Source organism: Carassius carassius, chromosome 49, assembly GCF_963082965.1.
Source record: "Carassius carassius chromosome 49, fCarCar2.1, whole genome shotgun sequence".
NCBI lineage: Eukaryota > Metazoa > Chordata > Actinopteri > Cypriniformes > Cyprinidae > Carassius > Carassius carassius.
Window position 1 is genome coordinate 470,097 of NC_081803.1, and position 12,553 is coordinate 482,649.

Below are 12,553 nucleotides of genomic sequence, written 5' to 3' on the forward strand. Positions count from 1 at the left end.
TTATAAATACATTGTGTTATACATAAAATGTTAACATTATTCTTTGTAAATTAAACATTGCAGTATGTTTTACCGACAATCCACTTTGAGGTCTTTGGAATGAATCTGTCAAACACAGGGATTATAGTCTCAAAAGGAAACGATATCAAAAAATAATAATTCCTGCAACATTTTTCAGTTGTAATGAATCATGCTGTTTTCTGTCCCTTTATATAAGGATAACACCCTAACCAGGAAAAAACACATAATGCATATGTTTAACACTTTAAAATAAGGTTGATTAGTTAACATGAACTAAGAATGAACAACACTTCCACAGCATTTATCATTCTTCATCTTTCAACTTTTACTGATGTGCTCTTAAAACCTAAAGTTGTGCCTTTTAACATGAGATAATGCATTGTGAATTAAAATGAACTAACAATGAATAACTGCATTCTCATTAACTAACATTAACATAGATGAATACACACTGTATTAAATCTATTGTTCATTGTTTGTGTATGTGAATGTTGTGCAATACATTGTAAAGTGTTACCTGCATATATATATATATATATATATATACTCACACACCCCACATATTCTCCCCAGATTTATATAGAATATAACAGGAAATGTCAATATAACAAAAATAGCAATTTATCTTTACATAAATGTATCCAGTTATTTTCAAAGTAAAAGAGGTCATTAATTCTAGTGAATACAAACGACTGAAAGGATGTCTGGGTTGTATTAGGAGGGAATGACTTGTGTTGCTAGCAGGATGATTAAAATGATGATGGCAAGCACAACCACTCCAATTATAATCATCATCTTGGTGTTTCTCCACCACATCTTTCTGGCAACACGCGTGGATGTCTTTTGAAACGAGTCAGCCTAGGTGAGATAATCACACACATAATCAATTGTTATCATTAACAAACTAATGTTCTGTGACTGGTTTGATCATCTGGCACCATGTTATTTTCATGAAATGTTCTTTTGAGGTCTTTTAAAGATCTTCATGGTCAAGAAATGTTACACATTGGGCACATTTTGATCTTGATGGGGTTCCAAGGCTCACCGTGACCTGCAGGTCATCCGTTATGACGATCAGGTCATCTAACCGATCTCCTCTCTCCAGGACTTTTTTGAGGTTGTCTTCGAGAATGCCTTTAACATCATTGACTTGATCCTGAACTTGGCTGAGTTTGCTAGGCGCTTGAGGTTCGGTGTTGTAGTCAGCCTATATTATAAAGAGAAGAACAAGAGAAAACCACTGGATCCAACATAACGATACACTGATAACAATACACATAACCAGCTCTGTGGAAAAGGGACATTTACAGAGTAGAGCATTATAGTACTGTGTTACACCATGAGAAAATAACTAATTGCATTACTTAGTTACTTTTTATGGAAAGTAATGCATTACATTACTATTTGTCACCTGGGCTGGGCTTGCTTATTTAATGGTAAAACAAAAAGAACCAGAAATTCTAGTTTTGGCAACTTTAAAAGCCCATTCACATTGAAAGAGAAATGAATAAGCTTCAGGTTGAAGGAAGTATATCTCTGCACTCACTCCTGATTTCAACATGAGCTGTCACTCAATACACCAGAGAATTAATCACTGCCGTTACTTATTTGAGATATTTCATTGTACATTTGAAAGTAATGCATTACTTTACTAGTTACTTGAAAAAAGTCATCTGATTACGTAACTTGCGTTACTTTAATGCATTATCCCCAACACTGCACAAAACAATACATTGACATTTAATCATTTAGCCGACACATTACTAATGTAAAATCTCAGTGTTTTCCAGCTGGCTTACCAAACAAAAACAAAAAAACAAACTCTACTTATATTTCCATTTCCATTTATAGTTTTCATTCAAAGGCCTGTGAAAATACAGTCATTTATGAACATTAAATGGTCTGGAAACATTTCTATCTATCTATCTATCTATCTATCTATCTATCTATCTATCTATCTATCTATCTATCTATCTATTTATCTATCTATCTATCTATCTATCTATCAAAAAAAACATTGAATTTCATGTGTTGGTTAACCATCTTTTATATAATATTTGATAGTATTTGTTTGAACACACATCCTCTCAACAGGCCAATCAAAGCCTTGAACAAATACGCATTTAAATAAACATTTAACTAACAAACAGCGCAGGCTTTCTCGTGTACTTACCATTCTGAAACTAATGTGAAACTTCCTCAAATGTCCAACTGTATCTGCCGGAGAATTTCCAAGAGTCCAGGCTCAGTTTGCAACCATTTCTTGAAGGGAATGATTTCTAGAAGAGACGTCTCATCCCCGTGAGCCACAGCACAAGCACAGAAGAACAGGATGAAGCACTAGAGAACTCATTTGCAAACAGAGCTTCCCCTCCCAGAAAGATTGCACATTAAAACCAACACTCCCTGCTGGCTCCTGGCTCCTGGAGAGTCTGACAGCGTCTCAACCCGCACTGAGCTGCTGGACTCATGTCTCTGCATTTGCATATTATACTTTGCTCTGTGTTTTCATTACATATAACATTGGTTATATTTACAGCTGTTTATAGATTTATGATCACTTCACAGGACTTTACCTTTAGCAGATGACTTCATTGTTGAATATTAAACAGGTAATAATGTTGTTCACTGATTTATGATTAGGTAGTAAATGCTGTGTTCTCTATTAAGAAGAGCTTATGGATGACAGACAGAAAATATAGGCTACTGTGAAAAATCAAGGTATAAATAATTTGAAAAAAAATGTGCTATTGTATGAATAATGTGGGATAAGATAAGACTGAATGAATAATACAGTAAAAATGGTAATGTGAAATATTATTATAATTTTAAATGATTTGAATATATTGCAAACTGTGATTTATTCCTGTGATTTAAAGCTGAATTTTCAGCATCATTCCTCCAAGTCTTCAGTGTCACACGATGCTTCAGAACTCACTCTTATATGATGATTTCTGTCACTTTCGTTCAATTTAGTGTGTCCTTATTGAATAAAAGTATTGGATATAAATATAGTTCATTGCTTATATGCAAAAGGTATGAATTTACATTTACATTGTAGCATTACAGAATTGTATTCCGTTTTACAACTATTGGTCAAAGTTACAATCCTAAAAGGATTTATAGGAGAAATTTCATTATGAATATTATATTATATACACATTCTGTTAGTCTGTCTGTCAACACAGAGCCTGGAATCATCATGTCGTGACGCACAGAGAACAGTATTGTTTATTTATTATTATTTATTTACATTTATTTATTTTATTTTTGTTTTTATATATATATATATATATTTTTTTTTGGCAGTGATTGTTACATGATAGACAAAGAGAAATAGGTTCCAACAATCTTCATAATATAACATAAGTCATTTTCCTGTAGCCTAATCGCGAACGATAGTGATTGGTCTGATCTCAGCAGCGCTGAGAAAAGTAACAGGCAAAATGTGACAACACTGTTTCGTTTCGCAAAGCATTTACAAACAGTTAGCATCTTTCCCGACTAATTTATAAATAATGTCAGGGTTGCTAACACACTCCTCATTTTGTAACAGTTAATGTGGCGCTAACCGCTTACTTTCGAGTGAATCTGTGCTTCCTCTAGCGGCCGCTTTAAGAACTGGACCAACAAGTTCCCTTTATAAAATCCGTCAAAATGTTTTTACTTTAAGTTAAATCTTTTTACAGGACAGCAGTTTGTACAGTTTACAGGTCGTCTTTATTTATGTCCTTGCCTAACGAAAGAGACGCTTGTGATTGGTTAAACTCCCAAGCCACGCCCATTAAAGTTCTTCATACTTCAGACTAACTGTTAAAGTCACACGAGAGGTTTTAGTTGTAGTTGCAATTATAAAGTTGTAGTTTTGTCCAGTCTGCAGGTTCATCATGAATCCGTCTGGTTATAACAAACCTGGAAAAACTTTCCTTTTCACATCCGAGTCTGTAGGACAAGGACATTCTGGTAAATATGAAACATTGCCTCGTACACACATCCACATGCGCAGATTTCACTATTTCAGACAGTGTTGCACGTTGTATGCATGTATTGTAGTAAATGCTACTTGTACTGTGGCGATAAACATCCTCAGTACATGTCTGTACATGCCCTCGTGTCATGATCCCAGTTTTGATCTGTGATTGCAGCAGAAATGATAATGCTCAATGAATACCCAATCAATATTTCACACCTTCAGACGAAATATTGATACTAATGCAGTCTTTATTCCTGACAGATAAAATGTGTGATCAGATCAGTGATGCTGTACTGGATGCTTACCTGGCACAGGACCCGGACTCCAAAGTGGCATGTGGTATGATGATAATAATGACATTCATGATACTTCAGATGTTCATTAATGACATTATGTTGACTTAGAAATGCTTGCTTTTACAAACATGGATCTAAGACTATCTAAGACACTTTCTTTTTAATGCATTGCCACTCCTTTTTGACATCTTCACCTGATGTATTTCCCCATTTCTGGAGCAGAGTGTGTGTCAAAGACAGGTATGATCCTTCTGTGTGGTGAAGTGACATCGAAGGCTGTCGTGAACATTCAGAAAGTGGTTAGAGACACTGTCAAGAGTATCGGATACGATGATTCATCAAAGGGTATCTATATGCACTAACAAACACACACGAATGTATATAATGAAATATTGAAAACGTAATTCAAATGAATTTTCAGCATCATTCCTTCAGTCTTCAGTGTCTAACGATCTTCAGAAATCACTTTAATATGATGATTTGCTGCTCAAGAAACATTTCTGATTATTATTAATGTTGAAAACAGTTGTCCAGATTCATATTCGTGACCCTGGACCACAAAACCAGTCAAAAGAGTAATTTTTTTTTTTTTTTTTGCAAATTTTATTTATGCATTAACTGAAAGCTGAATAAATAATATTTCCATTGATGTATGGTTTGTTATGATCGGACAATATATACAACTATTTGAAAATCTGGAAACGGAGGGTGCAAAAAAAATAAAATAAAAATATACTGAGAAAATCATCTTTAAAGCTGTCCAAATGAATTCTTAGCAATGCATATTACTAATAAAAAATTTATTTTTGATATATTTACTGTATGAAATTTACAAAATATCTTCATGGAACATGATCTTTACTTATATCTTTACTTATACTTATATAATATCCGAATGATTTTGGCATTAAAGAAAAATCTATAATGTTGACCCATACAAAGTATTTTTGGCTATTGTTACAAATATACCCCAGAGACTTAAAACTGCTTTTGTGCTCCAGTGTCACATTTTTGTGCAAACTCTGATACTTGATTTTTCTTAGGTATCTTTGATGAATAGAAACTTCAAAGGAACAGCATTTATTTGAAATCATAAACAAAATTATAAGTAACATTAAAAATCTCTTTGCTGTCACTTATGATCAACTGAATGCATTCTTGCTTGATAAAAGTATAAATGTCTAAAAATGTGATCGCTGCAGGATTTGACTACAAGACGTGTAATGTGCTGGTGTCTCTGCAGCCGCAGTGCTCTGAGATCAGCGACTGTGTGTTTGAAGGCAGAGACAACGAGGACATCGGGGCTGGAGATCAGGTCCAACACATTCTGCTGGAAAACACCTTGCCTTGTCTTTGCTTTCATGATACAATAGTTTTGCAAACTTATACGCATGATAGAAGTGTTGTGTGATTCTAGGCAGGGAAATAGCATCAATTATAACATTCCTATCCCCAGTTTTAGGGATATAATGATTTAGTTTAATTTAATTGGACTTATTTTTATTTATTTTTTAAATAAACAATAAAAATGCATTATGAATAGCATTCTCAAATTAAAATAATGAATATATACAGTATTCAATTAGTAGCATAAAACGGTAAACAACAGATAAATGGACCCTAAATAATTAATAATATATATATATATATATATATATATATATATATGTATATATATTTATTTATTTATTTATTAAATATACTGTATATTATCTAATAATAACAATAATAATGATTTTATATATATATATATATAATTTTTTGATAAAGTACTTTTGAATACATCTTAAGTAATGTTGTCAAATTGAAGTGATTTATGTTGAATAATTGCTGTAATTTCTCCGCAGGGTTTGATGTTTGGCTACGCCACTGATGAGACAGAAGAGTGCATGCCGCTGACCATCCTGCTAGCACACAAACTCAATGCCAAAATGAAGGAGCTCTCAAAGACTGGAGTTTGTCCTTGGATTCTTCCAGATTCAAAAACACAGGTGAAAGGTTTTCTTTTTTTATGATAGGTGAACAACAATTCAGCCGGCTCATAGTTATCTCTGTAAACTAACAGGGCAAACACAGCAGATAATGTTGATGTTTTTAATTATTAACGAGTGCAGGTTACCGTGGAGTATCGTGATAACATGGGTGCCATGGAGCCTCTGCGTGTTCATACGCTCGTAATCTCAGTTCAGCACAGTCCTGACATCACGCTGGAGGAGATACGTCACAGTCTGATGGAGAAGGTTGTGAAGGCCGTCATCCCGGCCAGATATCTGGATGACAAGACTATATATCACCTGCTGCCCAGCGGGAAGTTCCTTGCAGGGGGTCCACAAGTAAGCAAGCACAAAAACTGGTTTGCTCTGGCAAGCATCAGTATTAAAGGGACAGTTCACCCAAAAATACAAATTCTGTCATTATTTACTCAGCCTCAAGTTGTTGAAAGATTACCGTATTTTTCGGACTATAAGTCGCACTTTTTTTCATAGTTTGGCTGGTCCTGCGACTTATAGTCAGGTGTGACTTATTTATCAAAATTAATTTGACATGAACCAAGAGAAATGAACTAAGAGACATGAACCAAGAGAAAACATTACCGTTTACAGCCGCCAGAGGGCGGGCTCTATACTGCTCAGTGCTCCTGTAGCCTTCACTGAAAACATAGAGCGCCCTCTCGCGGCTGTAGATGGTAATGTTTTCTCTTGGTTCTTGGTTCTAAATAAATGCGACTTATAGTCCAGTGTGACTTATATATGTTTTTTTCCTCATCATGACGTATTTTTGGACTGATGCGACTTATACTCAGGTGTGACTTATAGTCCGAAAAATACAGTAGATAGATGTTAGCATGTTGCTAGCATGATTTAACACATTGCTAACATGATTTAACAAGTTGCTAACATGTTTTAGCATGATTAGCTCATTGTTAACATGTTGGCATGTTTTTAACATGATTAGCATGTTACTAATATGTTTCTAGCATGATTAACATGTTGTTAGCATTTTTGCTAGAATGTTTTAACATGATTAACATGTTTCTAGCATGTTGCCAACATGTTTTAGCATGATTAACATGTCACTAACATGTTTTTTTAAACATGATTAGCGTGTTGTTTGCATGTTTTAACATGATTAACATGTGGCTAATATGTCTTTTAGCATGATTAACATGTTGTTACCATGTTTTAGGATGATTAACATATTTATAGCTTGTTGCTAACATTTTAGCATGATAAGCATGTTTCTAGCATGTTGTTACCATGTTTCTAGCATGATTAGTATGTTGATAACAGGTTTGTAACATGATTAGCATGTTACTAGCATGTTTTCTAGCATGTTGCCAACATGTTTTAGCATGATTAACATGTCACTAACATGTTTTTTTAACATGATTAGCATGTTGTTTGCATGTTTTAACATGATTAACATGTGGCTAATATGTATTTTAGCATGATTAGCATGTTGTTAGCATGTTTCTAACATTAGCATGTTTACATATTTTAACATGATTAACATGTTGCTAGCATGTTTTTTTTACATTATTAGCATGCTGTCACCATGTTTCTAGAATGATTAGCATGTTTCTAGATTGCTGTTAACATATTTCTAACATGTTAGTATGTTAAGATGATTAACATGTTGCTAACACAATTCTACCATGATTAACATGTTGTTACCATGTTTCTATAATGATTAGCATGTCAATAACATGTTTCTAATATTATTAACATGTTACAAACATGTTTTTAGCATGATTAGCATGTTACTAGCATGTTTCTAACAAGTTCTTCTTAAAGGTGCACTGTGTAGATTTTAGCAGCATCTAGTTGTGAGGTTGCGAATTGCAACCAACGGCTCAGTCCCCCCCCTCACCCCTCCCTTTAGAGATGCTACGGTTGCCAATGCAATGCAGGTAAAGATGTCGTTGGTAAAGACAGCATAGAGCAATTAAATTTTTTTACAAAGGTAAATCAAGGAATTACAAACCCGATTCCAAAAAATTTGGGACACTGTACAAATTGTGAGTAAGAAAGGAATGGAATAATTTACCAATCTCATAAACTTACTGCATCAACACAGACCACATACTGCATCAATTACAACATCATGGCTGCGTAGAAGAAGGATCCGGATACTGAAATGGCCAGCTGCAGTCCAGATCTTTCACCCATAGAAAACATTTGGTGCATGATAAAGAGGAAGATGCGACAAAGAAGACCTAAGACAGTTGATTAACTAGATGCCTTTATTAGACAAGAATGGGACAATATTCCTATTCCTAAACTTGAGCAACTTGTCTCCTCAGTCCCCAGACGTTTGCAGACTGTTATAAAAAGAAGAGGGGATGCCACACAGTGCTAAACATGGCCTTGTCCCAACTTTTTTGAGATGTGTTGATGCCATGAAATTTAAAATCAACTTATTTTTCCATTAAAATGATACATTTTCTCAGTTTAAACATTTGATATGTCATCAGTGTTGTGTTCTGAATAAAATATTGAAATTTGAAACTTCCACATCATTGCATTCTGTTTTTATTTCACAATTTGTACAGTGTCCCAACTTTTTTGGAATCGGGTTTGTAGATTTACTTAATTAATAAATCAATGTTGTTGCGAATGTTTGTGTCAGTGTTTTATTTGCAAGAACAACAAAGTTAAGAAAGGCACTCTGTAGAGCAGTTTGTCCAATCAGGGCTACCGTACAAACATGGTGGTGATTCCAGGTAAAGGGACCCACGGTGCATGTAGATAGAAATAGCTCAATCTAAGGTAATATAAACATAACGGTTCATTAAGAAAGGTCTTTATACACCTCTGAAAACACAGTTATATATATATTATATTGCATTTCTGTAAATAGATCGTTGTAAATATTACACATTGCAACTTTAATTATAATGTTATATATTTTAATTCAATTGCATTTAATTGTCCAGAAGTTACATTCGGTTTGCACTAAAGTATATTCATTCATTATAATCAAAGTATATTATTTCCATAACAAGTATTCTTAAAAGTATGCTAAAGTCTCCTTGTTTGTTTTCACATGGGGTACTATGTGAAGTTAATGTTGTTGTAGGCAGACGCCGGTCTGACAGGCAGGAAGATCATTGTGGACACCTACGGTGGCTGGGGCGGTCACGGCGGCGGGGCGTTCTCCGGCAAAGATTACTCTAAAGTGGATCGCTCAGGGGCTTACGCCGCCCGCTGGGTGGCCAAGTCTCTCGTCAGAGCCAAACTGTGTCGCAGAGTTCTGGTTCAGGTGACAGAAATCAGATAGACATTTAAGTCAACATTAAGTTGTATTCAAAATAAATCTATTACAACTGTGCCTTTATGTCCCATTCTAGATGTATTAGACTGGATTTCATTGTGAACTTTTGCAGGGCAGCAGTACGTGAGTGATATAATCTGCAAGCGTATTGTTAACGCTGTGTCTTTGTTACAGATCTCATATTCTATTGGTATCAGTCACCCTTTGTCAGTGTCTGTTTTTCATTACGGCACATCAACCAGAGATGAGGACGAGCTTCTAGAGATTGTCAAGAACAATTTTGACTTGAGGCCAGGGGTCATCGTCAGGTGAGGAGTACTGGAGAACCTCAGTGTCAAGTGTAAACTTTTGTTAATAATAATTTCATCTTGCAGGGAGCTTGATCTAAAGAAACCGATCTACCAGAAAACAGCTTGCTATGGACACTTCGGACGAGAGGAATTTCCTTGGGAGAAGCCGAAGAAGCTCATCTTCTGATAGACGGAGAATCAGTTTACATTCCTTTTGATTTTTAATGATTATGACTGTACTTATGCAAATGCACCTTTACTGTGATCAAGGCTTTATAAAGGATAAAATTACTTAATCTAATACTTTCCTCGATCTATACTGCCTTCTTATCCCTCATGAGAACCAAGCGTCTTTTGTATGAATTAACAGAATTCTAGAATTATTACATAATTTAGCTTTTTATTACCATTAACGTCACACATTGATGACTGTAAACTAAAATCGTACAACAGTGTGAGAATATCTGTCGAATGATATTAAATTCTTTAAAGTGAATTTAAAGTGTTTTTAAGCTGAGTTTCCACAGAACTGCACACAACAATAGCATTACACCATTGTTTATGTTTTCAAAAAAATTACATGAGTGATATAATGTGAATGAAGGAATTTACCCTCAAACCAAAAATATTTGATTATCAGTCAGAAACTGAATGGACATGTTTTTTTATCATTTATTCAACACTATACTCTTTACAATGTGGCAATTCCTTGCATTTAATTGAACACAATCACATCAGCGCAGAACAAACATATACTGTACAGGTTATTAAAGTTATGTTATTGTGGCCACTGTGTAAAATGGAAAATGGGTGATTATTGGGTGAGCTTCATTAATGTGTCTTGCTCTCTGTCCCGTATGAGAAGCGCAGGAGACACCCGGGCCGTATCAGTGACAGAAGATCAGGGTCATGTCTTGTTTCTAGGTGTATCAGAGTAAGGAACATTGTCCAGCAGGAGACTCTTGCGGGGCCGTAACACTATAAAACACAACATTAGCACCAATCATTAACCTGAGGAAATCACTGTTCCCAACTCAACCCTAAATAAAAAGAAATAACCTTGTTCTTATAACACCAAAGTAAAGAAAATAATAGATGCAGGGTTTCTACAGGTATTATGAATAATACATTTAAGGCTTTTAAAAGAACAAAATACATCAGTATGTTGTTTAAATGAAGCACACAATGATTTGTATTCTCAGTATTTTTTACTTGTTTCCCACTATATATGTCAGTAAGAGACTTAAATCAAGATCCATTAACTTGAGGAGTGAAATGACATTGATAATCTTGTTTTCTTTGAAACTGATAAAAATGAAGGGAGTTTAAGCTTAAAACGAGAACAAATATCTGACAATGGATCCAGAAAAATCCCCTATTTCAAGGCTTTAAACTGCAGGTGACCGAAACCCTGTGGACAACACGAATCAAGATTTCTATAAAACATATACAATTTAAATAATAAAGTATATATTGTGGTAGTATTTACATTGTTCCATTACAGTTACAAACAATGTCCAGGATAATTGCAGTAATCAGAATTTGGGATGGAAATTAAGCTTTTATTTTGTCACTATGCAATAAATAAAACAACAAACCTTATGGACTAAAATATGCTTTTTTCTTTTGGTTTTGGGATGAAATGAGATCATGTTCTTGGAGATTCAGCCATAATTTGACACAAATCACTTACGGACTTTATTTTCCTCCACATGCTCTCCCTGTATCACGTTTTCCCGAAGGATGGTCTCAACCGCTCGGGCCATTTTAAGCATCTGAAAAGACACATTGAGATTTGTGATTCTCACCAGGATCTCCGAAGCCTTAGAGTCCGAGAGCAGACAGAAACAACATTTTGATATCTAGTGTAATTCAGCTGAGGCTTGCATCACGTGACTTGCCTCTTTAATATTTTCCTCTGTTTCATTCTTGTGTTTTTTGAATTCTTCATTTATTTTTAACCTGGCAGCTTCATGTTCAGAGGGAGAGAAAAAAAAAGAAAACCTTGTATGAGACATTAACTAAGACATAGTAACAACAAGTAGAAGAAGATTAAATATTATTCTTTTTTTATTCTATTTAATACAGAAAGCAAAAAAAAAAAGAGAAAAACCTACGGACAAACACAGAACAGGAATTAAATTTGCATCAACATTAAAATAATAATAATAAATAATAATAATAATACAGTGAACCGGATATGTAACTAATTTAAGTATTTTCACATTTTGGTTAGCATGAGTTTTTAATACCGGTGATACCTGTCAGAGCTCTGTCATCATCTCTAAAGACTTCTCTTCTTGTCTTGTGCAGATCTTTGAACACCCGCAGCACCTTTGAATAAACATATAAAGAAATTGCAACTATAAACACTGTAAACACTTATTTTATAATGCAATTACACTTTGCTCTTGTAAAGCCATCTGTTTAAACAAGTTAATAACGGCAAATGCATTTACTGAGTTTGAAAATAAACATAGCTAATGCTGAAATTGTTCAAAATCATGCATGAAAACATGGCTAATGTAAGTTGATGTTGTTTCTCACCTTCACGCGTGTCCCCATGATGCAGAGGCTTGTTCTCGTGTCGGTGTTTGTGGATGTGAAGCTGCACAGCGCCCCTGCTGCACCGGAGGAAACAAACCGCTGCTTCCGCTCTTTAATAACAACAACACCTTTGTTTGTTGAACAACCTCAGT

The 12,553-nt window shown here is 34.7% G+C and overlaps 3 protein-coding genes across 5 annotated transcripts; 1 reads left to right on the top strand and 2 right to left on the bottom strand.

The window, feature by feature from the left end:
* Positions 1-113: 113 nt before the first annotated feature.
* On the bottom strand, positions 114-3,717 carry LOC132132986 (vesicle-associated membrane protein 8-like). Of its 2 annotated transcripts, XM_059545638.1 has the most exons (4): positions 3,594-3,717; positions 2,195-2,313; positions 1,067-1,228; positions 114-879 (listed from the first exon to the last, which is right to left on the bottom strand). In XM_059545638.1, exons 2-4 carry the CDS (start codon positions 2,195-2,197, stop codon positions 736-738), a joined length of 309 nt encoding a protein of 102 aa, XP_059401621.1. In that variant the 5' UTR covers positions 2,198-2,313; positions 3,594-3,717; the 3' UTR covers positions 114-735. The 2 variants fall into 2 exon arrangements, with proteins under 2 accessions (XP_059401621.1, XP_059401619.1); XM_059545636.1 differs by lacking the exon at positions 3,594-3,717 and having other exon boundaries at positions 2,195-2,413.
* Positions 3,718-3,815: 98 nt separating this feature from the next.
* mat2al (methionine adenosyltransferase II, alpha-like) lies at positions 3,816-10,350 on the top strand. 2 transcript variants are annotated; one of them, XM_059545625.1, is made up of 9 exons: positions 3,816-3,984; positions 4,256-4,333; positions 4,513-4,635; positions 5,493-5,605; positions 6,138-6,281; positions 6,405-6,623; positions 9,370-9,552; positions 9,739-9,872; positions 9,939-10,350. In XM_059545625.1, exons 1-9 carry the CDS (start codon positions 3,909-3,911, stop codon positions 10,039-10,041), a joined length of 1,173 nt encoding a protein of 390 aa, XP_059401608.1. In that variant the 5' UTR covers positions 3,816-3,908; the 3' UTR covers positions 10,042-10,350. The 2 variants fall into 2 exon arrangements, with proteins under 2 accessions (XP_059401608.1, XP_059401609.1); XM_059545626.1 differs by lacking the exon at positions 9,939-10,350 and having other exon boundaries at positions 9,739-9,876.
* A 164-nt stretch (positions 10,351-10,514) lies between these two features.
* lyrm7 (LYR motif containing 7) lies at positions 10,515-12,497 on the bottom strand. The gene is made up of 5 exons (XM_059545640.1): positions 12,402-12,497; positions 12,116-12,188; positions 11,756-11,823; positions 11,548-11,629; positions 10,515-10,832 (listed from the first exon to the last, which is right to left on the bottom strand). The coding sequence occupies exons 1-5, from the start codon at positions 12,417-12,419 to the stop codon at positions 10,762-10,764; spliced, it is 312 nt and encodes a 103-aa protein (XP_059401623.1). The 5' UTR covers positions 12,420-12,497; the 3' UTR covers positions 10,515-10,761.
* Positions 12,498-12,553: the final 56 nt, after the last annotated feature.

What these genes read in the sequence shown, in the direction of transcription:
- mat2al (XM_059545625.1), top strand. Translation starts at nt 3,909, where the DNA reads ATGAATCCGTCTGGTTATAACAAACCTGGAAAAACTTTCCTTTTCACA. An exon ending in GGACTCCAAAGTGGCATGTG is followed by an intron (nt 4,334 to 4,512) that starts GTATGATGATAA and finishes TTTCTGGAGCAG; the next exon opens with AGTGTGTGTCAAAGACAGGT. An exon ending in TCCTTGCAGGGGGTCCACAA is followed by an intron (nt 6,624 to 9,369) that starts GTAAGCAAGCAC and finishes ATGTTGTTGTAG; the next exon opens with GCAGACGCCGGTCTGACAGG.
- lyrm7 (XM_059545640.1), bottom strand. An exon ending in CAGAGGAAAATATTAAAGAG is followed by an intron (nt 11,630 to 11,755) that starts GCAAGTCACGTG and finishes GTGTCTTTTCAG; the next exon opens with ATGCTTAAAATGGCCCGAGC. An exon ending in TGTGGAGGAAAATAAAGTCC is followed by an intron (nt 10,833 to 11,547) that starts GTAAGTGATTTG and finishes TGTGTTTTATAG; the next exon opens with TGTTACGGCCCCGCAAGAGT.
- LOC132132986 (XM_059545638.1), bottom strand. An exon ending in CGGATGACCTGCAGGTCACG is followed by an intron (nt 880 to 1,066) that starts GTGAGCCTTGGA and finishes TATCTCACCTAG; the next exon opens with GCTGACTCGTTTCAAAAGAC.